The 23,632-nt window shown below is 50.5% G+C and overlaps 2 protein-coding genes across 2 annotated transcripts; one reads left to right on the top strand and one right to left on the bottom strand.

Annotated features, from left to right (window-relative positions):
• Positions 1–511: 511 nt before the first annotated feature.
• On the top strand, positions 512–3,776 carry IL12A (interleukin 12A). The gene is made up of 5 exons (XM_062005295.1): positions 512–733; positions 2,413–2,520; positions 2,629–2,670; positions 2,775–2,879; positions 3,606–3,776. Exons 1-5 carry the CDS (start codon positions 512–514, stop codon positions 3,774–3,776), a joined length of 648 nt encoding a protein of 215 aa, XP_061861279.1.
• Positions 3,777–5,361: 1,585 nt separating this feature from the next.
• On the bottom strand, positions 5,362–18,050 carry CARD8 (caspase recruitment domain family member 8). Its single transcript, XM_062005886.1, has 16 exons — positions 17,987–18,050; positions 15,639–15,670; positions 15,310–15,363; positions 14,729–14,782; positions 14,232–14,261; positions 13,173–13,220; positions 13,033–13,076; positions 12,878–12,927; positions 11,902–12,122; positions 11,567–11,817; positions 10,525–10,659; positions 10,067–10,205; positions 9,570–9,623; positions 9,379–9,456; positions 7,110–7,379; positions 5,362–6,388 (listed from the first exon to the last, which is right to left on the bottom strand). Exons 1-16 carry the CDS (start codon positions 18,013–18,015, stop codon positions 6,369–6,371), a joined length of 1,509 nt encoding a protein of 502 aa, XP_061861870.1. The 5' UTR covers positions 18,016–18,050; the 3' UTR covers positions 5,362–6,368.
• Positions 18,051–23,632: the final 5,582 nt, after the last annotated feature.

Raw genomic sequence — 23,632 nt, 5'->3', positions numbered from 1 at the left:
GTTCCAGCTGATGTCCATCACCCCTCGTTGTGTTGCCGGAGGCAACAGAACTAAACATCTCCTCATCCCCCTGACAGCCACCCTTTGTGTGTTTCAGCCTCGGGTCACAGACCCTCCAGTTGCTCCTGAGCTCCAGCCAAGGCTCAGCTCTTCATCTCGCCTCCTGCCAGTCAAAGTCGAAGTACTCGGTGATTACACGGACTACAGCAGCAAAAAAAAAGCAACTTACTAGTGTCCTTTCAGCGCCAAGGGCACAGCCCCGACCCAAGGCCGGCCCGTGCCCGCGCTGCCCCGCACCATCCCCGGCCGGCTGCGGCAGCCCCCCCGCCCAGCCGGGATTCCCGGCGGAGGCCGCTCTCGGGATGAGCGAGGGCTGCGCCCCGGGCTACCCCCGGCCCGGCCCGGCCCGGCCGAGCGCGAGGGGAAGGAGCGGCGAGGGAAATCCCGGCCCAGCCGCCCCCTATAAAGCGGCGGCGGCCGCGCGGCGCCGGCAGCGCTCCCGGAGCCCGCCATGAGCCGGCACGCGGCGCCCCCCAGCGGCCGCGCCGGGCTGCGGCCCGCGCTGAGCCTGCCCCTGGCGCTGTGGCTGCGGCCCGCGCTGTGCCTGCCCCTGGCGCTGTGCCTGCTGCCGGCGCTGCTGCCGGGCCCCGCACGGGCGCTGCCCGCCCCGCGCCGCGCCGGCCTCTCCGGACACCTCCTGCGGGCCGCCGGCGCCTCCCTGCACCGCCTGAAGGTCTGCGGGGCGACCGGGGACGGAGCGGAACGGGGAGCTGGGCAGGCGGGGGTGAGCTGGGGGACGGGACTGAGGCGGGCAGCCGTGGGACCGCGGTGGTACCCGGGCAAGGGGGGACGGTACCGAGCTGGACAGCGCTGATACTCGGGCACGACGTGATGGGACAGAGGTGGGAGCCAGGGAGGGGATGGCGGGTCAGTGAAGGTACCCAGGAGGGTCATGGTGGGACTCGGGTGGGTGGTGGATGAGTTGGAGAGAGTACCAAAAGGGTGGTGATGAGTTGGAGAGAGTACCAAAAGGGTGGTGATGGGACTCAGGTGGATGGTGATGGGTTGGAGAGGGTACCAAAAGGGTGGTGATGGGACTCAGGTGGATGGTGATGGGTTGGAGAGAGTACCAAAAGGGTGATGATGAGTTGGAGAGAGTACCAAAAGGGTGGTGATGGGACTCAGGTGGATGGTGATGAGTTGGAGAGAGTACCAAAAGGGTGGTGATGGGACTCAGGTGGATGGTGATGAGTTGGAGAGAGTACCAAAAGGGTTGTGATGGGACTCAGGTGGATGGTGATGGGTTGGAGAGAGTACCAAAAGGGTGGAGATGGGACTCAGGTGGATGGTGATGGGTTGGAGACAGTACCAAAAGGGTGGTGATGGGACTCAGGTGGGTGGTGATGGGTTGGAGAGGGTACCAAGACAGACAGCAACAGAGTAGTTGGTGATGGGACAGTGTTGATACCCAGAGAGGAGCGGATGGATTGTTGGGGGTGGGTTGGTGATGATACCCAGGCAGGCACTGATAGGTCAGTGAGGGTCCTGAGCCAGGCAGTGATGGGTTGAGGATGGTATCCAGGAGGGCAGATGCTCTCTGTAGACAACCTTTTAGACCCTGTACCTTTGCTTTCGTGGCTTCCCTGAGCAGCCTTTCAGGACGGAGATTTGCATAGGTGTCTCAGCTGTTGTTCACCACAACCCCACAAAAACACACATCCCCTGAGCAGTGCCAGCAATGCAGGACCAGGACTGGAGTGCTCTCATGCTTTTTAACACTAAGACCACTGCAGAGCTGACTCAGGAAATAGTTGTTCCTGACTTACATTTGTCTATCTTTGCTGGTGTTGTGGGTTTGGTACCATGGCACATTTCCCTGCTGGCACTGGTGTCAAGGGGATTTTCTTTTGCTAAAATTCCCTGCTATTGTGGCAGGCTTCACCTCCCAGAGGCACAAAAAGCCCCCACACTAAGTAGGTGTGCTGTTCCCATGCTTGCAGGGGGTCAGGGAGCACTGTTAAACATCTGTGCAGATGGCAGTGGGTATCTTTCACTTTCTGAGAGATACTTTTCATTTAAAACTACAGCCACATAAACTCCTCAACACATTCAGTGTCTGAGAGAATAAAGCAATGGAGGCAGTGCAGTTCACAGCATGCAAAGTGAATCTGTGCTAAGCCTGAGCTTACTGCCATTAAACGCAACTGCCACGTGCATCTCAGTCTCCTGGTCTATTTGCCCAGCTTATGTATTTAACCATGGTCCTCACACAGCCTCATTCCTTGGATTCAACCAGGCACAGACAGCTGTGATGCCTCATGTGTATTTACATACGTATATATATGTATACACACACACACTGTACCATAGAGCTGAGTCAAGGACCCTTTTTTAATCTCCTTTTTAACACAGGAGCTGGGCACCCTGGGATTTGAATGTACCCTTGAAGAGGTTGATCTTGAAGACATCACTAAGAATCACACCAACACGATCCAAGCTTGCATTGCTGAAGATCCAGGGGTAAGAAATTACTCGAGTTTCGGCATCACGTTTTCGAGTTTCATGGAACAGCTGCATCATTCACACTTCCACAAAATCACCCTCTCTCATTTCTTCTTTAATTTGCAGACTGGAAACTGTCCAGCACTGGAAAGCTCTACTTTTGATACGGTAAATTGCAAGTTTCCCCAAAGAACCCCTTCTTTTGCTTGCTGTATGTTTAAAGCCTTTCATAGCAGATTCCTGTATGTCCTCATAACTCTTTCCTTTTGCAGGGGAAATGCCTGCAGGGCATCTATGAGGATCTGAATGCCTACAGGGCAGCACTGAAGAACCTCAATGATCAAAAGGTGCTGGCAACTATTGATGAAATGATGAAAGTAAGTATTTCTGTCTCCTTCCTTTCTACTATTTCTGCCTTAAACCAGAGATTTTAATCCAGGTTGCTGCATTCTGTGAGTCACTCAGTGACCTTTCTTTAATCTAGTGATTTAAAAACTTGGCTGTGACTGTTTTTCCTAGAAGGGACTCGATTGTTATGAACTGTGTGTCTCACTCCAGAATTTTGCCTTGCTGATACAGCCAAGACAACACCAGGACTCAGATGTATGGCTCCTTAGCAGCCCTCTTTCTTACACACTGCTCTGCTTTCACAATGACTACAGGATTTTCTGCCACGATTCAAAACTAAAGGATGGAATAAAAGGGGTGCAGCTCTATTTCTTTTCCAAATATTGAAATATAATATACCTGGTATAATGAATATGGAGATTCTGGCCACAAGCAGATGAGCCCAATCTAAGAGGCTGCTAGCCAAAGCTGGCCATAGGCTTACCACTTAACAGTCATCTTTGGTCTTGGGCAGAAAGAGCCTTTGTGCATGGATGGATGTTTTTTTGTCACCAGGAGAGCACAGCTGCCCATCCTAAGTCAATTAATCGTGTCCTTAAATACTTGAAATCTTCCCTTTAGGAGAACCCATTCTCATTTCTGAGTCTTCTCCTTTATCACTCAGAGGGTGAGAAACATAAAGAGAGTGGGAGAGTTTTCTGGTGGGGTTTAGCCATTTTCTAGTGATGGTTTTTAACCTACTTACCTGTTCCCAGGCTCTGAGGAGGAGCAGCAGCAGGAGCACCCCACAGCCAAAGGCCAGCACGGGCCTGGGCTCCTTCCAGGAGAGGATGAGGCTCTGTGGCATCCTTCACGCCTTCCGAATCCGCACCATCACCATCCACAGGATGATGAACTTCCTGGCCTCACCAGAGAGCTCCCTGTGAGCACTCTGCCTAGAAACCACACCCCAGCATGTTGTGGAGAGTCAACACCCTGCAAGGTGGCTGGGGGGCTTTTAAGGAATCTAGCACATAGTATAGGATCACAGACTGATTCTGTACTATTCTATTATTACTATTACTATGATTCTATATTTCACAGTTGCTTATAAATCGGGTTTTAGTGAGCTGTTGGCAGTGCCTTTTAAGCTCTCATGTTAAAGACTTCTAGACTTCTAGGAAATAAGCTACATTGTAGTACCAAAATATTCTTCCAGCACCAAACACTCACCAACTGTCACTTTTCACTGATTGATTTATTCAGCTGTCATTCCCCCCCCCCCCCATTTATTTATTTATTCAGCTGTTTTTAGAAATGGAAACCTATTTATAAGGATCAATTTATTTATTACAATATTCCTTATTTATTCTATTTATTGCCCAATAAAGTGAATGTTTGTGTTAAAAATGTGGTCACTTTTCTTTTTCCCTTCCTCGAGCCCTAACGTGAATCAACACAACAGCATCACATCTATCCTGCTTTTAAAACAGTTTGAAGGTTGGTGCTGTGTAAAGGTACACCACAGGAATATTCAGCTCTGGTATCATATTTTTAGTCCTCTCCTTCTTATTGCTTACCTCAGGGGTGTTTCTTATGGCTGTTTCTCTCAGAGTGCTCAAAGTCCAGCACTTTGGTTCATCCTCACTTGCAGTGATTTTTCCAGCAGTTACATAGTTTCTGGGGTGATTCCCCAGACCCTCCAAAATCACTGCCTAAATTGTTTCAGTGAGAATCCCTTGCCTGTGCTCTCCCATCTCTTTGGGGACCCTCAAGCAGCCCCACTTTGATGCTGAGAGGCTAGTGGGATCCCCTGCTCTTTGAGATGCTGAAGGGACAGCTGCCATCCCCACCCTCTCCCCTCTTCCCTGCACACCACCCCAGCCCTGAACATGCAATCTGATTAACTCCCCCTGCTCCAACTGCAGCCATGGTCCCTGCTCCTACAGACCACCCACCACAGCCCTCAGGTAACACCAGCCTCAGTGCCCTGGTGACCTGAGTTTAGGTTCCTTCTACCTGTAAGAACAGGATGAAGCCAAATTGAACACCACAGGAATACAATCCACATTGTTTTTAAAGAGGTTCTTGATCTTGATTTGAAGGATCTGAAGGTGAACACCTTACCAGCTCTTGTCACCGTCTGCTGTGCTACCTGGTTACCCTCATTATTACAAACAAGCATCTTATTTTCAGTTTGGATTTACTGGTTTCTGCTTCTCACCAGAGGGTCACTTTGCTTAAAGGTCCCCTTGATAGCAATTTCCTCCAGCTCGTCCCTGCTAGAAGAGCCAAAGGCAACTCTGCCTGGAGATGAGCATCACATGAGCCTTATAAGCTCCCACAACCTTTTTTCCCCCTAAATGCTTCACCAGCAGCAAAGCCCACAAGGTCCTGGGGACCTTCCCTCAGTCAGCCCCTGGGATGTACACAGCAGTGGAGCCCCAAGGGCTGGGAAGATGACCCACAATATCCAACCACCTTGCAACATTTTAAAAAACCAAAATCATCCATAACTAGTGTAAATGTTTCCTTTTTAATCCTCTTTTTTTTTTCAAAGGATGCTTTTTCTTTCAGAAACACACACAGTGGGAGACAGCCAAATGAATGCAACAAGACAATCTCCCACATCAGGCCACTGCTCTCTTCTGCAAATCACATTCAAGACCTTTCCCACTTGTGCTGACAGGGTTAGCAGCCTGTGCAGCTTCTCCCAGTTTAGCTGAAGCCCCTTCATTCTAGTCAAGTTCCAATTAATCCAGTAAAAAAAAACAAGTATAAAAAAGTTTATCATACAAAAAACAAATTTATACAACGTAAAAAAAAATGATCTCATAAAAAAACTGAGACAGACTATACAGTGAAGAGGGGAAAAGAAGTTCCCAGGGAAAACTGAAAGCTGCCTGGAGAGAAGAGTGGTTATCCCATGAAAGCAGCCTTTGGGATTGCAGCAAACAGAAACATAGCTTAACAAGGACTGAATGTACACCAGTATATACAGTGATCATGCATATGTACAGTGGTTATGCAAAGGAATTTACCTGCAAGTTTAGGATGATTCTTCCCTGATTTTGGGCATCTGAGGGAAATACAATGTACCTCATGATTGTGGCAGTTCTTGGGGTTGTTTTTTTAAAGGGGATGAAAGTTTCCACGTAACTTTTCACCCTGTCTTTCCCTGATGTAAGTAAAAACATTTCCAGATAATGATCCTATACCTGAACAAGGTAAAACTGGTTTCTTCCAGTGTTCATGTCTTTTAAGACTGGCTCCAATGAGACAAAACTAGGTCATAGTGGTGTTGAGTTTCCCCATCTGTGAAGGCCGGCACTGCCAGCCACGCCGCCACAACCTGCTGCTCAAAGTCTTCAGTGTGCTTAAATCTGCACAAAATTTCATTCACATTCTTGCAAAGATCCTGCCTACACCTTCCAGTGTGTGCTGATGCCTTGCAGCTTCCTTCCCAAACCTCAGCGAGATCCCAGGGATGCAGCCAGAAAAGCTCCCACCGCTCTCCTTCCAGCTGCAGCATCACCAGCTCAGCACTGAGACGAGAAACCTGAGGGAGGGAAGGAACACACACACACACACACCCAAACACGTTATCCAGTCTCTGGAAGTTTCTGCAATACTCCAGCTAAGTTATAAAAAGTTAAAAACCTACAAGCCAGCACAAGGCTACAGCACAGACAAGTTTGTGAGGGTCAGATCAGTGAGGGGGCATGAGCAGCTCTCCATCCTTTACAGCTTTTAGGGAGAACTAAGAAAGCACAAAGTTTTGCCTGTTCCAGAAGAAGAAGGTATTTAGTTTTGGGGAAAGGAGCCCCATAGAAATGAGTGTGAGCACCCACGGGCAGGAAGGAAATACATCCACACACGTGGGTCTGCATGATCAAGGCACTAAGCCACTCACTGGGGGAAGGCGTTAATTAAGCATTAATCTAAAGCACAGAACACTAAAGACCCAAACATTTCTTTCTTAGGACTTCCAGTGAAGAGCAAGAATTGGTCTGGGTATGTAACAGGGATGTGCTAGAGGGCTGGGCCATGCTGAGAGCACTCTCAGCACAGCCAGGGCAAAAATACTGTTGTGTGGCATCGATTTCTGAAGGGAACTATAAAAGTGCCACAAGAAAGCAAGTCCTTGCTAATACCAGAGGGGAGATGGTTCAGACCTAGGTAGTAAAACATGCAGTAAGTGTCTGGTAAACTCTGCTGTGAACTCTTAAAACCCATGTGAAAGGCAGTGGTGTGGAGGCAACGGGAGGGGAAGGTGCTACCTTGCAGGGCCTGCAGGATCTCGTAGGACGCCTTGTCGCTGAGGCTGCTGTACAAAGCTGCTGCCGTCCCGTTGCTTTTTTCTCTGTCTCTCCACTTGCTTAACAACAGAAATTTTTGCATGTTAACTTCTTTCTCTGTTGCCTGAATCTGCTCAATGTCTTTCATCTCCATCTGAAGACACTCAATGGCAATTTCTCTCCACTGCCTACCAAACAGCTTTGCGATCACCATCAGCTGTTGATCAGTTAATTTTTTTGTTTCAGTTCCATCTGAAAAGACAAAGAACAAATGTCAGATTTAACATCACCCCTTCTCACTAACTAAATAACACCCTGAGGTCTGTGCATGACCGGGGGGCGACAATCATAGAACCATTATGGTTGGAAAAGACCTTTCAGACCATCGAGTCCAAGCTCTCCTTTCACCCTGCCAAGCCCCCTCACTTTGACCACAGCAACCTGGAAATTATTCAGAAGTTGGAAAATCTCTCAGCATTTTGTTACTAAGCAGGAACACAGATAAATTACTCAAGCTCCATTTGTGGATCTGAAACAAACCCAAAAGCTCAGGTGTCCTGTAGAGTTGTGATCACGTACATTTCAAAGCACTGCAATGGCTTCTAACTCCCTTGGATGAGACTAAACCCAACAGCAGGTCCTGAGGAGAGGAATCTTAATCCTGTCTTCTGCTGCACAAGCATAAAACACACACTTAGAGATCTTGCAAATGGGAGCAAGTGGTGAGGAACTTATTGTACAAGACTTAGAATAACGTATTTGTGATGCAATAACTTCCAATTTTAGCAAGTCCTTTATTATCAAGATATTGCTGTCACCAACCTAATTCTGTACCACAGCAATGAAGGTGATCTGATCACCCAATGAGAGCCAAGCACTGGACAGAAGCAGCTGAGGGACTGAGAAGCCCTGCTCACAAAGATGACATCACCTGACTGCATGCTGGCCACTGAAAAAGAGCTTTTCCCTCTGTATAAGCAGCTCCTTTGGCACGTTGGGTTACCAAGCACCCAGAGGTTTTGAGCTGTATAATGTTAAGGACCACACTGAGCACTCACTGCATGTTCAGACAGCTGTTACTGAAACCTCCAGAGAGCTGATGTTTGGTTTTCCTTTAATCACAATGGCTCAAAAGCCTCAGCCCATGTTTCCACATGGACTGAGCTGCTTTCCTTCTTGGTGTCACCCCCTACACACAAACCTGAGGTTTTGGGGGATGGAAGCTCTCCTCCTCATGGCTTCATGCAGCTATAAAAGACCATCTACATGGCTACTTTTGCCCTTTTGTTTGTTTATTTAACACTCTTTCTTCTGTATTTTCTCCAAGTCGCCATCAGTGACTGAGCAGTTCCTGGGTGGGAGCTGCCAGACATCAATTTCTGACCATCAGGACATCACATCTCAACAATAAATGGGAGCTGACTATTTTTGTTATCCCAGAAAAACTCAGCTTGTTACGGCTCAGGAGATATCCCAAATGCAAAATCTGACACATGTAGTAGAAATCTCCTTCAAAACCAGCCACTCTCACCCAGTCTTAGAAGACAATACCATTTCAGCTGATCCTTTTAAAGCAAATCACCTGTTTCCCCCTTGACTTGCCCAGTGACTGACAGTGTACCACAGTATATGAATGGAAGTACAAAGTCTGCACCTACAAAGAGAGTTCAGTGCAGGGCCACCAAGATAAGGGAGTGGAGCAGCTCCCTTGTGATGAAAGGCTGAGGGAGATGGGGCTCTGTAGCTTGGAGGAGACTGAGGGGTGACCTCATTCATGTTCACAAATCCATAAAGGTGGGTGTCAAGAGGCTGGAGCCAGGCTGTGCTCAGTGATGGCCAATGGTAGGACAAGGGGCAATGGGCACAAGCTGGAACAGGAGAGGTTCCAAAGAAACATAAAGAAAAAATTAACAGTGAGGATGAGGGAGCACTGGCAGGGGCTGCCCAGATGGGCTGTGGAGTCTCCTTCTCTGGAGACATTCCAACCCAGCTGGATGAGTTCCTGTGTGCCCTGCTCTAGGTGGTGCTGCTCTGGCAGGGGGGTTGCACTGGATGAGCTTTCCAGGTCCCTTCCAACCTTTAAGATTCTATGATTCTGTGATAATCAGCACTTTCTCCTCCTCTATTTCACTCAGATTTGTGCAAGCCTTTAAAAAACTGAGCTCAGGCTCAATTTATGGGACACCAAAAAAAAAACCCCACCCAAATCCCAAACAACCTGTTATTTTAAACAGCACCAGCAACTCTCTACCTGCAATAGGAGTCTTTTTCTTTTTGCTACAGAGCCCCTCTTCGTCCAAGATGCTGAACGCTGGTTTCCGTTTAACAGCTAGAAAGCAAGGCAGAGCTGATGTTACCTCTTGCACATGACTTAAGCTACACCCCCAGCAAGTGAGGTACACAGAGAACAAGCCACTCCAATGTATCTTCAAACTGACTTACTGACTGTGCTTCTTTTCTGCTCATTCTTGTTCTGGTCGTAATGTATCCAGTCACCTGGGAAACAGTGTTCAGAGGAAACAAAAGGTGAGGTAGGAATTCCCACTGCCATGCCCGACATCCAACGATTCCCCAGGCACAAACTTAAGTTCTTGGGATTCTGGCTACTGAGCTTTTATGTAATGAGATGATTTGTGCCCATTCACCCAACATGCTGCAGCATGCCAGCTGTAATATGCAACAGAGACTGCCTATGATTCCCAGTAAGTGAAAGTACAGCAGAGCATCCTCCTGTACACCCCCCACACCCCCTGTTTGCTCACGAAGGATGACACAGGTTACTGTAACATCCTCCCAGAGCTGCTCTCTATCACTTCCAGCTCCATACTTCACCATTTTAACAGTAGGAATTCAGGTGCATCTAAGAGCTGGATTACACCCCCCAACTCCTGCATCTCCTCAGCAGGAGCAAAGCAGTTGTGGGAAGCCCAAAGACTCACTGGCTCTCAGTTTTGCTTTCCATACAATCGCATCAGACTCCAGCTCAACCAAAGACAAGGTGAAGTCATCAGGTTTCTCCAAATAGACTTCAATGTAACTTTTTAGTTTCAAGAGAGATCCATCAACAAATTCAATTTCCTGTACAATGTAAAGAGGTTTAAAAGAAATATTTATCCAAAACATCAACCAAAGAAGCTCTGCAGCCCAGCTGTGCTGGGCTCTTGGCACACATCTGAGCCCAACTCCAGTTTTCCCAGAGTTTTGCTCTTGATTTTGGCATCAGGATTTCATCCCAAAACTTTAAGGCCCTAAGGGGCAAATGCTTTCTGCAGCAATGGCAAATGAATGTGAGAAATGCCCTTAATGCCAGTGCAGGAACATGTAGGAAAAAGCCATTTTGTGCCATGATTCTAATGAAGCTGCAGTGCAGAAAACAAAGGTTATGCAAGGGACTTACCTCTGGAGTTATTTCAGCTTCTGGCTCGCAAACTAATCTATACCTTTTTCCTTTCTGAAGTAACTTTTGGCATACAGGGGGCTTGTCAATTTTAACAAACTTCTTATTTGAGTGTTTTACAGCTCTTGAGATATCCTACAATTTAAAAGTACAATTTAAAGGTTACTTGCCTCAGTAAGGGAATGAACATTTAAAACCTATGCTGAAGTGGCTCCGTAGGCTTTTCTCTGAAGCCAGCTGTGTGAAATGGTCACAACTTGTCCTACATGTCAACCTTTACAGCAAGCTATGTGCTAAGCACTGTCTTAAAAAAGAAACATCAAACAAACCTCTTTGGCTATTGTGCTACATGGGTGAAATTAGAGAGAAGTCTGCAATCTGAATAAAAGGAAGGTTATTCATTGCTGTGCTCTCCTAATTTTACCTAGGTATTTGGAACATTTTTCTTATAAGGAAAGGCTGCAGGACCTGGGGCTGCTTAGCCTGGAGAAGACTGAGACAGGATCTCATTTACACTTTGGTGGTGAGGGAGCCCTGGCTCAGGCTACCCAGGGAGGGTGTGGAGGCTCCTTCTCAGGTTTCCAAACCCACTTGGACACTTGGTTCCTGTGCCTCCTGATGGAGGGAAACCTGCTTTAGCAGGAGGTTGGGCTGGATGAGCTCTGCAGGGTCTTTCCCACCCCCCACCAGTCTGGGATTCTGGGATTGCAGTGGGGAATGGGTGAAAGGACAAGAAGCCCTTCCAGGTATAAATCCCAAGCTCCGTGGACCTTGGTGGCGAATAGGTTTCTGACAATGGGGTTTTTTCTACAGCAGCTCACAAGTGAGCACGTGGGCTGGTACAACTACCCAAGTATCATATCCTAACTCAGCAGGTCTTTTTGGTACAGAGATCTCATCATATGCACATTCCTACTGCATGCCAACACTACGGAGACCAGCACCCCTTTGCCATACCCCATCCTCCACGGAGCATCCCCCATCACCAGCCCTCCCAGTATCTCTCCATCACAGCACCCTCCAGCCCCAACACCAGCCCTACCTTTATAAAGGAATCATTGTTTGTAGCCACGTAGACCCGAAAGGACAAGGAGGGATTCTCGTCAACGGCTTTGTAGAGGATGACAGCGCCATGGTAGTGCACAGGCTCCTGGCTCTGGATGAGCGGCCCCACGGGCGACAGCGAGCTCACCACCCACTTCACGTGCGAGGCCGAGTACTCGGCGGACGGCTCGATGGCTGCGCCCTCGCCTTTGATGTGCAAAACCTTGAAGGCCATGCCAGGGCCATGATCTGCAGGGATACACACAGACAGGGGCTGGCTCAGCACCTCCTGCGCCAGGGAGCCTGCAGCCTCCCCTCCCCACCAGCACTCACCGCTGAGGCAGAGGGAGTGTGGGAACTGGATGGAGCTGAGAGCGGGGGTCGAGTCGCAGTGCACATTGAAGAGAGGGCCGCCCACGATCCAGGGCTTCTCCACCAGGCTGGCATATTTGCTCCAGGATAGGAGGGAATATGTGATCCTGACGGCACCCGTCACCTCAAAAATCAAGCCTGTGATGCTGCACTGGTAAGTCCCCTCTGCGTCCAGCTTCACCCTGCCACAGGCAAGAGCGATCCAGTTAGTTTAGGTTCCACCAGCTAGTAAATACCATTAAAATGTGGTTTGCAAGGGGCAACAGAGAAACTCCCTTCCCAAGGAGCACAGGGCACTTTATCTGAACAGTACAGAAACCACACAATCATTTTATCTCCAGTCTCTACATTTAAACTGTCTCTGGAGTGTTAAAAACCAGCCAGGAGGACCCAGCCAAGGCATGCAAAATAATGGTAATGAACATTTTGCATAACGTTTCCTGCAAATGAAGCAGCTGCTTTTACACAAAGGGCTCAGCCCAGCTGCCATCAGTGTCAGAGCCAACGCTGCACACCGACAGCACCAGCACCATACACGGACAACATCAGCATCATGTGCTGGTGACAGCTTCCAAGCCTGAGACAGAAAGCACAAGGCTGACAGCCAAAGTAAAATAAAAGGTCAGTGCAAACAGGGAGGATGAGTATCCCTGTGAAGCAGGGCAAGAGCCCTCACGTGTGTCCAGACTGAAACAGGCACATGAAAATGATATTAGTTACTGCAGGAAGCCATCCTAAGAGCTGTCCTGGACCATGATCTAGAGGGAGCAAAGGGTGCTACTCTAAATTGTTTATCTTTAAGGATTTGGAGGCATCTTCAAGCAGAAGTGTATTTGTGCAGCAAATCAGTCTTTTTCACCACTTCAACCAAACGTGGAAGTATCTTGATGGTGAGAACAATGCAAATGGATACCCATTAGAGTAAAACAGTCCGTACATATATTGTCCTCCAGAAAGTCTCCTGGGGTTCACCTGCTCCTTCTGGTCCTGCAAACAGGTTTTAAAACATACATATTTAAAAAGGTGATGAGAGGATGGAATAGCAAATGCTCTCATGCAAAACATGTGGGTTGTTTTTTCTTATCAACGTACGTTTTCATTCCCGCAGTGTTCACAGCGTGGCAGGCACTTCACTCCTAGGGAGAAAACACACACATCAGCTCATTAGAAGCAAAGTAATTGCACATCCAGAAGAAAACCAACAAACCAGCTCCCATGAGATCTGTTACTACCTGTTTCATTGCAGTGCTGTGGCGATTCCTTCTCTTCCTGTTCTTCATCTACAAAAAAAAACCAAGTTTGCAGCAAATGCCTCAGCCTCCAGCACGTTTCTGCTCCCATATTCAGCAAGGACAACCCACCCATTTAATTTGATTACGTTCATAAAACCCTGAAGAGAATATTCCTACGACTCAGTCCCTGCAGGCACATTTGCACACCTGCATGTGCAGGCTGTGCATGGCATGGGGATGAAGCTGAACATCAGGATGCAGCTTTTGTCAAAAGCTCATCGTTTGCCCAAACTACCAGAAACCTTTGCAAGGGTTAAAAAGCAAAGATCCAACCCTGGGACAAGGCTTGTTGTGCCAAGTACAAAGTTCAAACAGTCAGCATGGAAGCTGGCAACAGTGCTTCCCTGTAAGCAGGTAACCACGCTATACACAATGTCTTTGTCCCCATAAAATGATTCTAAAGTGCCTGAATCCTCCTTATTAACGGAGAGAGGGCAGAGCTGACACACTGGGCAAAAGCTTATAGCCTGAAGGGTGGATTTTGCAGCAGCTGAGTGCTGTGAGGGCAGGGCTGGCTGCCAGCATGCAGGGGCACAGGCTCCTCGTCCCACCAACACCTCTCCCTGCAAGCAGGGACTCCAGCCAGGTTGTCCCAAGGTCACCTTGGGACATCAACACCCTCCTGGGCAGGCAGATGTGGGAGAGGCAGAAAACATCTTGCTGCAGTGAAGGGCCTGGAAAACATCAGGCGAACACCACCCAGCATGTTGGCTCCCAGCCCACCGCGACGCTGCTTCCTGGGTTGCAGCGTGGTGGGAGTGGGGAGAGGGGGCTGCTTGTGGCAGCTCAGCTCAGCTCAGCCCCCAGCAGCAGCTCCCAGGACACCCTTCCCTCTGGGGATGCTCTCTAGGAAGTTGTTTTATGAAAAGACACGGGGTGAGGGCTGGGCCAGCACTAAATCACTCTCCAGCCATGGCGGCTCGCCGACCTCGTTTCTCTGCCTTGGCCTCCTCACGCCTCGCAGGGCAGAGGGAAGGAAGACAATAAAAGCACACTCACCCGACCTTCTTCCGTCCGACTCCTCCACATCTGAGGAGAAACAGCCTTGTCATTATCTAACTAAAGACTATCAATCTTGCACAAAACCAGGATAAACTGCTGGTGGTATAACCCGTGTAAGCGCAAACCCACAGGCTTTTCATCAACAGCAAACACTTCCTTTAATTCTTTTCCTGTCCATCCTGTTTTGCCACTTTTGCTGCCAACTTTTATGCAGATTTATAGCCTCTTGGTGTTTGGACAACTACTGTGGTGTAAAAACATCTGTGTGTATTGTGTCTACGAGGCTAAAGCAACATTAGCTGCTGCTCCTCTATTATTGCTCTGCTCAAAACTGAGCAGCCAGGAAATCATTTGCTCACAAAAATATCACTCTGCTTTTCAGCATGCAATCACTGAATTAACAGGCTTATACAACAATTCCCTGACCATTCCCATGAAGAGCAGATGCTTCAAACCAAAGAGAGAAAATGCATAAACCACAAAATGATGCTCACCTGAGTCCTCTCCTGAGCTACTGCTGCTGGAGCTGCTTTCGGAACTGTCCTCTCCTTAAGAGAATTACACCCCATTAGTCACAGGCAGAATGATTTAAAGCAATGCCACAGGTGGGTAAAAGGATACCTCTAGAATTGAAATGTATCACATCAGTCAGCAAGTTAAATAGTAGAGCAGAAAAAGTACTTGGGTGGAGAGGAGCATGAGAGGAATGAAGCCCAGCATCAGAGGAGACTTAGGGGTTACCCAGGCCCACAAGAAGGGTACGTGTGGTGGTCAAGATGCTTTATTTTAATGCTTTATACAACCTGGGACTATTTTGGAGCTTCACTCATGGCATGTGATGGTTCACTCAGTTCAATTATGGTTTTCTGTGGTGTGCAAGTGAGGTGTGAGAAGCATCAGTGGTGTGTCCCACCGGTGACACAACTCACGGAGATGTGCTCACAAACTGAGCCTAAGCTGAAGAGAAACCTCCTGTATTGCAAAGTGACTTGAGGAGTTGCAGCAGTGTCTACACTGAGGTTTTATCACCGCCACGTGACCACTCCCCCATCCCCTCAGCCCTGCCTGTGCTCACCCGTCGACTGCTCCTCAGATGAGCCCTTTCCCTCCACAGCACAAGTCACCAGCTCTGCAAGAAAACAGTAGCCAGGGGATATAAGCTTGAAAAAGATCTAACTCTTGGTGTTTATTCTACTATTCAGGTCAGGGGAGGGGAATAAATAGGAAAGGAATATTCATTTAAAAACAATGAGCATAAACAACTCAAAATGTAGTCATTAAATTAAGGGGTTACACCATGGTTTTTAAAGGCAGCAGCTGTAAAATCAACATTTCCATTTCCAAGGATGGGCATTGCTCATAACAAACCCATCAGAAGTGCTGTATTTTATACCATTGCCATACCTTTTTCATCTGAAGAGAGGGACTCGATTCCGCTGGAAGACAAAAGAGGAGGAAATCTGTCAGCAGATCAGCACACAAGTGGGCATTTACCCAGGAGCAGCACGCCCTGGCTTTGGCCAGGGAATCAGAGGTTCTAAAGGTAGCTTAGAATTAAAGGTTGGTGATTAAAAACTCCTTTTCTCTAACATCTCCCACAGCCCTGGCTCTGGCCCATGGGTTTTGGCAGCAGTCCATCCCATCTCCTGCAGCAGCACAGATGCTCAGAGGAACACTCACATGTGGAGGGTGACTGCAGCAGACCTCATGTCCATTTGTGGCACGTGTCTGTTTGCTGGGTTTGTCATTCCAGAGAAAGATCAGGTCTGGAAACCTTTCTCTGGAGCTTCACAATATGTGCCCTGAGGCTCCACCAAAGCTGTTGCTGAGGAAGGGAATTGCCCTGGGTGCAGTTGCCATAAACCAGCAGGAGACATCCAGCCCTGGGTGCACTTACCATAAACCAGCAGGTGACATCCAGCCCTGGGTGCAATTACCATAAACCAGCAGGTTTATGACATCCAGCTCTCCTTCCCTTTGGTAGCACAAGCAAATATCAAAGCCTCTCCTCTTTTCCAGTGGCTGGAACAGCAGGCATATGCCACGTGGGCAGAGCAAGAACATCTCTCCCTTCGCTCTCTGGAGGCAGGTGAGGGATTTCAGTGCCACCCTGACAATGCTGAGGGATACTGGTGATGGTGAGGCCAAGCCAGGCCAGCTCAAGAGGCTGATTTTGACCATCTCATGATTTTGACCACTCACAGCCCATCTGCTTTGGGCCCTAGCTCCCTCAGGGCACACCTTGTAGCAGAAGGGTGCTGCTGGGATGGGTAGGCATCATAGCAGTTCAAACACAAGATTCAACAATAAAAAAGTGAATAGGAGGTAATGGTAGAAGCAGGAAAATAAATCCCCTAACATATGGCTGAGGAATGAAGAGATGCAAGTAGGGAGGTCCTGGGCAAAGCATGGCAGGACAGGCTCCCACACAGGGATGTCCCTGCACAGGGATGCTCCCATGCAGCCCAAAGCTGTGAGTTTGTCACTCAAGGACAGGGAAAACATTGCTGTGGCCAATAGACAGTGGGCAAGAGTTTCATCACAGGCACACATGGGGAATTGCACAACAAAGTTTGTGCTTCCAAATTGGACGTTAAAAACAAATAAATAACGACACATTATCTGCAAGATTTGGACAAAGCCTGGACGTGGCCCAGAGATGGTGCCTGAGCCAAGTGCCGTTTATGCAGTTTGTGTAACCCTTCCACCAAGTGCAGGCTTGCTAAATAAGGGTTGCCTGCAGCAGGTTATATCCTTCACAGCTGCAGTTCCCTTCTCCTGTGCTAAAAAGCATGCTCCGGAGGGGAGGGAGAAACGGGGAGGGGAACAAAAAGAAAGAAAGGAAAACGCAGCAGTGTTCAGAACGAAATGATTGCCCGGAGTTAATTACAAAGGGGAAGCAAGGCCCTGCCAGCTTCACTCCCGCCCGCCCGGGGCTGCCGTTGGGAGGGGGTTTCCCAGCCCCCGCTGAAGCAAAACCGAAGCGCGGTGACCCCGGGAGCGACGGCAGCTGTGGAGGGGAAAGATCAACGGGCTCGTTTCTAAAGAGCCCCGTTTCTAAAGGGCCGCAGCCGCCGCCCGGTTCGGCAATCGGCGGCGGGAGCAGCGGAGCGCGGCCGGGGCGGAGCGGGAGCGGCGGAGCGGAGCGGAGCGGGGCGGAGCGGAGCGGAGCTGGCTCGCCCAGCGCTTTTGTCTGTCGCAGGAGAGGATGGCGAGCGGCGCCGGGAGCTGGGCAGGCTCGGGGAGTCCCCGCTGCAGGTGCAAGGCTGAGCCCTGTGACCCAAAACCGCTCTGGCTTTTATTTTTTTGGAGGGGTGCGGGAGGAAGGAGCCGCCGGGCTGAGACCCTTTCTTGGGCTCTGGCAAGGCGGGGGAGAGGAGGGGGACGGCAGGCAATGGAGAGCGGGGTGGGGGATGGAGGAGGCTGGAGGATGCAGATGGTAGGGGGGAGGGGGAGGATGAGAAGGAGGAGGATGCTGGGCAGAGTGGGGATGGGGAGGATGCTGGGCAGAGTGGGGAGGGGGATGGGGAGGATGCTGGGGGGATTGAGAGGGGGCGGGAGCGTAGGGCAGCTGCAGGGGGGGCGGCGGGAGGGCCTGGGGGTGCAGAAAGGCGGCAAAAGGATGGCGGGAAGATGCGGAGAGGAGGATAATAGGAGCGCGGCTCGCCCGGGGATGCCGAGGGAGGCCCGGGAGCGGAGCGGCGCAGGGCGAGGGGCAGCCGAGACCCCCGTTCCCCCCCGTCCCCGCTCACCTGTCGGGCTCCTGGCTGTGGCGGGACATGGCGGGAGGCGGGCGCGGGCGCGACGCGGGTGCATCGCCTGGGACGGCGGGGGCGGATCGGCCCCGCGGCCCCGCCTCCGCCCCGCCACCCGCCTCCCGCGCCGCACGGCAGCTCCGCTCGCGGCCGTGGCTCGGCGGTATAGGCTCAGATAGAGCTGCTGTTCCCTCATCAACATCTCTGCTGTTTATATACGGGGCATATTTTGTGTGACATAAAGATAAAAGAATGTTTGGAGAGAGGAGAGGAAAGGAAAGGAAAGGAGAAAGGAGAGGAAAGGAGAAAGGAAAGGAAAAAGGAAAGGAAAGATACAGTACATGGTGTCTACAGGTATATGTCCCTATATACAGTGAAATGCCCCACCTCTGCTCACACACCCCTCACACCAATCTACCGGCCTGGGCATGAGGTGCTGCCAAGGGATGGCAGATTGTGCTCCAATGCAGGTACACAGGCTGGCTCTGCCACCAGTTTGCTATCTGGTGCCATCCAAGGAGCCAGGTACCCAATGCAGGGCAGGGAAGCGCTGGCTTGGATGCTGCTGCTCTCACGTCCCTTTTGCTGACCCTGCTGGCAGCCCTCACACCCACCTTGGCATCACCCTCCATCCTCTGCCAGCTGGTGACACCGTGGGCAGCTTCACACACTGCTGGTGAGTTTGGATATGGAAAATGCCAGGTGCCACTCTTGCTGTTGGCACATCAGGATCTGCCTCTGAGACGCTGATGGAGCTGCTTATAAAATAAATGACCGAATCAAACCCCAGCCCAAACCTGCAGCAGCACAAAAGTAATGTATTTCTTTTTTAGAAGGGAACATAAGCCTCTCCACCAGAAGCATTTTGGTAGTAAGGTGCTTCTGGAGCATCGAAGGTGCCCCTAGCAATGCAGCAAACAGCTGTCACAGAGCCAGCAGCCCCCCTACCCTGGGAGTGTGGGCAGGCAGTGCTCAGCTCTGCAGCACATCCCTATGGGAGCCTGCTGAGCCCAGGCCAAGCCTGCTGACCTGCAAGGATGGGGATTTCCAGGCATCCAGGCAGGCTGCAGACAGCCAAACACTTGCACACCCTTGCACGTACACCCTCTCTCCCCTCTCCTGCCTCCAGCCAAACACACCACACATCCAAAGTCACCCAAAGCACAGCATCCAAAGTCATCTCAGTTTGTGGCCGGATGAGCCAAGTCCTTTGGGAGGAGGGTGTATCAGATGTTTGGTTTCAAGCTCTTCCTCTCTTGCCAAAAGCTCATCCGGCCTCAGCTCAGATCTCAGCATTGTCCTCTTCCCTTTGTGCCAACCCCACAGTGGCTCCTGTCACCCTTTGGGTGTGTGCCCAGAGCATACACTAGAAAAAAAAGATAAGTTCTATAAACAAGGAGAAGTGTGTGTGCAAACAGTCTCAAAACACTCTTCCAGGTGCTTTTGAAGTGCTCAGCTCCCACCTCCTCCCACGCTGGATGTGGCACCAGGAGTCCCCCAGCACTGCCCCTCTCTCAGCCTCCAGCACAGCCCCCAGCTGCCCCCATAACCTACCAAACTCTTCCAGAACATCCATATTGCCAGGAAAACGTGCACAGAGCTTATGGGAACAAGTTCCAGCTCTCGGGTTGCAAAGGGTGGCTGAGTGAGACCCAATACAAAGAAACATTTAATGTAAGGCACTGGAAAAGTGACATAAGGGGTGAGTTTGGACAGAAATGAAAAGGCCATCGAAGTCTCCAAAGGAAATCCCCTTGGAACACCCTGCCAGGCTGGGCACCAGCAAGTCCAGCCCTGGACAAACTCGAGGAGGTGGAAAAAGGTCATGGAAAAACAACACCAGTTTGTAAGTGCAAACAAGTGCCCACTAATAGGACACAATAGAGAGCAAATAAGAGGGGAAAAAAGACCAAGACAGAAGAGAAATGAGAAAGGGGGGATGGCTGTGTGATGCAAAAGGCTGGGGCTGGTGCCTTTGTCTCCCCCAGCCCCTGACTGCCACTCAGGGCATGCTCACAGGGGCTGGCCTGCAGCAGCATTGTCCTGACTTTTTCCAGACATCCTCACACTGAGGTGAAGAAATATACTGATGCAATAAACATCCTGATAAGTCTGCCAGCACCGAGTATTCATCAGTTGCCCCGGGGCAGGCCCAGCCCGCCGTGCATTGTTTGTGCAGTCGCACAGCAGCTGTGGCCCTTGCACCAAAATACCCCAATTAAGGCTTTTTCTTCAAGGGCCTGGTTCACCACCAGCACATACTGGTCCAGTTTTGCAGTAGCAAGCCTTTACCAGTTGAAACTGGAGGCATGCAGTGGTGAAGCAAGGCTTGAATTCCGTTTCCCAGAGCATAAATCATCTTTCTTTCAGGGACAGGGACAAGGGATGGCAATTGAGCTGCAATGGCACCCGAGAAGCCAGCCCTCCCTAAAGAAAGGACAAAGCTGAGCTGTTAGTTACACCCCAGGACAAGTTCTTGCAGGCAGCACCATGGGGTTTCCCTGCTTCTCCTCCCTGAGAGGAGGCACATGAGTTCCCCATCACTGAGGTCTGCTGGGGGGAACCTGTCCCAGCCTCCATGGAGGACTCAGAGTCTGAGATGCCTTCAGACTTTCCCCAGGGTACCAGGCTCCTGTTGCCTAAAAACTAAACTTTGCTTGAGCCATTCGGGGGGGGCACCACCAATGCAACCACCCAGAGCCATCCAGAATAGTTGCACCCTCTTACAAAGATGATCAAAAAGATCATCAGGGCTACCAAAGATGATCAGAGGACTGGAACATCTTTCTTGTGAGGAAAGGCTGCAGGACCTGGGGCTGTTCAGCCTGGAGATGGCTGAGGGGGGACCTCATCAATATTCATAAGTACCTAAAGTACCAAACTTTAGCAAGGAGTTGGGCTGGATGAGCTCTGCAGGGCCCTTCCAACTCCCACCACTCAGGGATTCTGGGACTGATCCTGTGATACTCATTCCTCTCCCATTGCAGCCCCCGAAGCACGTGCCTACCCTAGGCAGGGAAGGAGCAATGCCACTTCCACCAGAGACTACCCAAATGTACAAATGGAGACAAATCTTATCAACATAGTACCTGTGCCAAGCACAGGGAGAACAGCAGTTTGTCCCAGGAGCCAGAGGAGGACAAGAGCTATCTCTTCTTTTTCCCTCAGCAGATGTAACCAGGGTTTCCAGAAGCAGAGTTTTCAGCACAGAGGTTGGCAGTTTTCTTACTGTTATTACTATTTATAACCATACACACATTAGCTTTTTGGGTACTATTTGAGCAACTCATGGATTTGTCAGAACGTTGACAGGAAACAAGAAGGAGACATCAAGAAAACCGATGTAAACACCCCTGACTATTCCACTTTGAAGCTCCAGCTTTTTTTTCTGCCCAAGTCAGCCACAACACCACCAAGTCCCAAGGCTGCAGGGTTTTCAGTGCTCAGGTTGATCCTTTACCTCCTTGGTGGTCTCATATTTCTAGGCAATGCTGTATCACTGACCAGTTGGGCTCCCTGGTTTCACTTGGCTGTGCACCATCCCAGGACAACAGTGAGTGTGTTGCAGCCATCCATGGGAGCAGTAAAACATAGGCAAAGCAAGAGAATTTGCTCAATGAGCAAGTTTGTTCTTTGAGTGTATTCAAAGACCAACTATTCACATATTCACATGGGAATTTGTGGGAGCACCCTGTGCCAAACTTCAAATGTGGGCTGTCAGATGAGGACAGGACCTTGTACTGTGCACTTAAACCCCCTTTGTCAGGAAACTGAGAGCTTTTCCTTCAAATAGCAAATGAGTCACATGCTTTGCCTGTGATCCCTTTGCAATTAGTTTCAGAGTGGAATTAGGTGAGTTCAGATTGACTCTGGTCAGTCCTCCAAAGCCTGGCACTTACCTGCATGTGTCTCTTGCTGAACAGTTTCCTTGGAGCCCCGTTGCCAGCTTTGCCTCAGCAAGAGCCAGGTCAATATTCATTATTATGAAATTAGAGTCTTCCTCTCCAGCTCTTGCTGGATGAAGTTAAACACCCTCTCCCTGCAGCTGCAGGAGCATTACTTATTGATAGCAGTAGAATAAAAGCCTCCCCTGGAAGAAAGGGATTGGTTTTCATACTCTTAAGTTTCCAATTGCTGCAGCTCCCTCCTCAGTACTGTTACATATCACAGATTCATGGAATCATTTTGGTTGAAAAAAGCCCTTGAAGCTGTTGCAGTCCCAGCCCTGCTCTCACCCTGCCCAGCCCAGCACTGACCCCTGGCCCTCAGCACCTCAGCTCCACGGCTTTGGGATCCCTCCAGGGCTGGGCACTCCCCCAGCTCCCTGGGCAGCCTGGCACAGGGTTTAACAACCCTTTAGGTGAAGAAGGTTTTCCTAATGTCCAATCTCAACCTGTCCTGGGGTAACATGTTGTAATAGCTACCTCAGCAACACATCTTGAGTCGAGGTGAAACCATCCCTTAAATACTTTCCTGTAGCTTGTTGCTATTGCATTCACTTCTCTGGCATCTGCAATCACCTTCCTGTGGAGACAGGGGTGAGGAAGGGGAAGGGAGCCCATCAAACCAGCAACTGGCCCAGCACCCACGGGGGATCTTTAAATCCTTCTCCAGCTTCTTTCGGCCTCGGAAGGGTCCGGAGAGCCCCAGTGCAGCTGCAGTTGGGCGGAGATGGGAGCTGTGGCGCCGGGGAGGAGGGAGAGGCTGCTGGGGAGGAGGGAGAGGCTGCTGGGGAAGAGGCAGAGGCTGCTGGGGAAGAGGCAGAGTGATAGGGAGGAGGCAGAGGGTGCTGGGGAAGAGGCAGAGGGTGCTGGGGAGGAGGCAGAGAGGGCTGGGGAGGAGGCAGAGAGGGCTGGGGAGGAGGGGGAGTGATGGGGAGGAGGCAGAGGGTGCTGGGGAGGAGGCAGAGAGGGCTGGGGAGGAGGGGGAGTGATAGGGAGGAGGCAGAGGGTGCTGGGGAGGAGGCAGAGAGGGCTGGGGAGGAGGGGGAGTGATAGGGAGGAGGCAGAGAGTGCTGGGGAAGAGGCAGAGAGGGCTGAGGAGGAGGCAGAGAGTGCTGTGGAGGAGGCAGAGAGTGCTGGGGAAGAGGCAGAGAGGGCTGAGGAGGAGGCAGAGTGATGGGGAGGAGGGAGAGGGTGCTGGGGAGGAGGGAGCTCCCGGCCCGCACCACCATCCCTCTGCTGTCGTCAGGATGATCTTTGCCGCCACCGCCGCGAAGCCGCCTGCAGATGGCAACAGCTGCCCGGCCAAAGCCGCTCCGCGCCCGCGCAGCCCCGCGCCGCTGCCCTCCGCTGCCCGGGCTCGGTCCCTCGCAGAAACGGCTCGTTACCTCAGAAAAGGACAATTAAAGGGTCAGTGCCCGGCTGCCTCTGGGCCGGGAAAGAGCTGCCTGCGGGCACGTCCTGTTGTGCAGCAGAAACATGGGCGCTGCAGGTACAGTTTCTGTTCAGTTCCCAACGCTTAGTTCTTCTGTTAGAGTAAATTCTCTGTATCTTACACAGTGTGCATAAAACTTCCAGACACAGCCCCACATGTGCCTGAGCGCTTGATGAATCCATCTCCCACTCCTGTTTTTGGACAGCTGGACCTTTGGGAAGTTTTGTTTTCTACAATTCATAGAGTCACAGAATGGCTTGGGTTGGA

Source organism: Colius striatus, chromosome 12, assembly GCF_028858725.1.
Source record: "Colius striatus isolate bColStr4 chromosome 12, bColStr4.1.hap1, whole genome shotgun sequence".
In the NCBI taxonomy this organism is placed as follows: Eukaryota; Metazoa; Chordata; class Aves; order Coliiformes; family Coliidae; genus Colius; species Colius striatus.
This window is presented reverse-complemented; position numbering and strand designations above follow the sequence as displayed.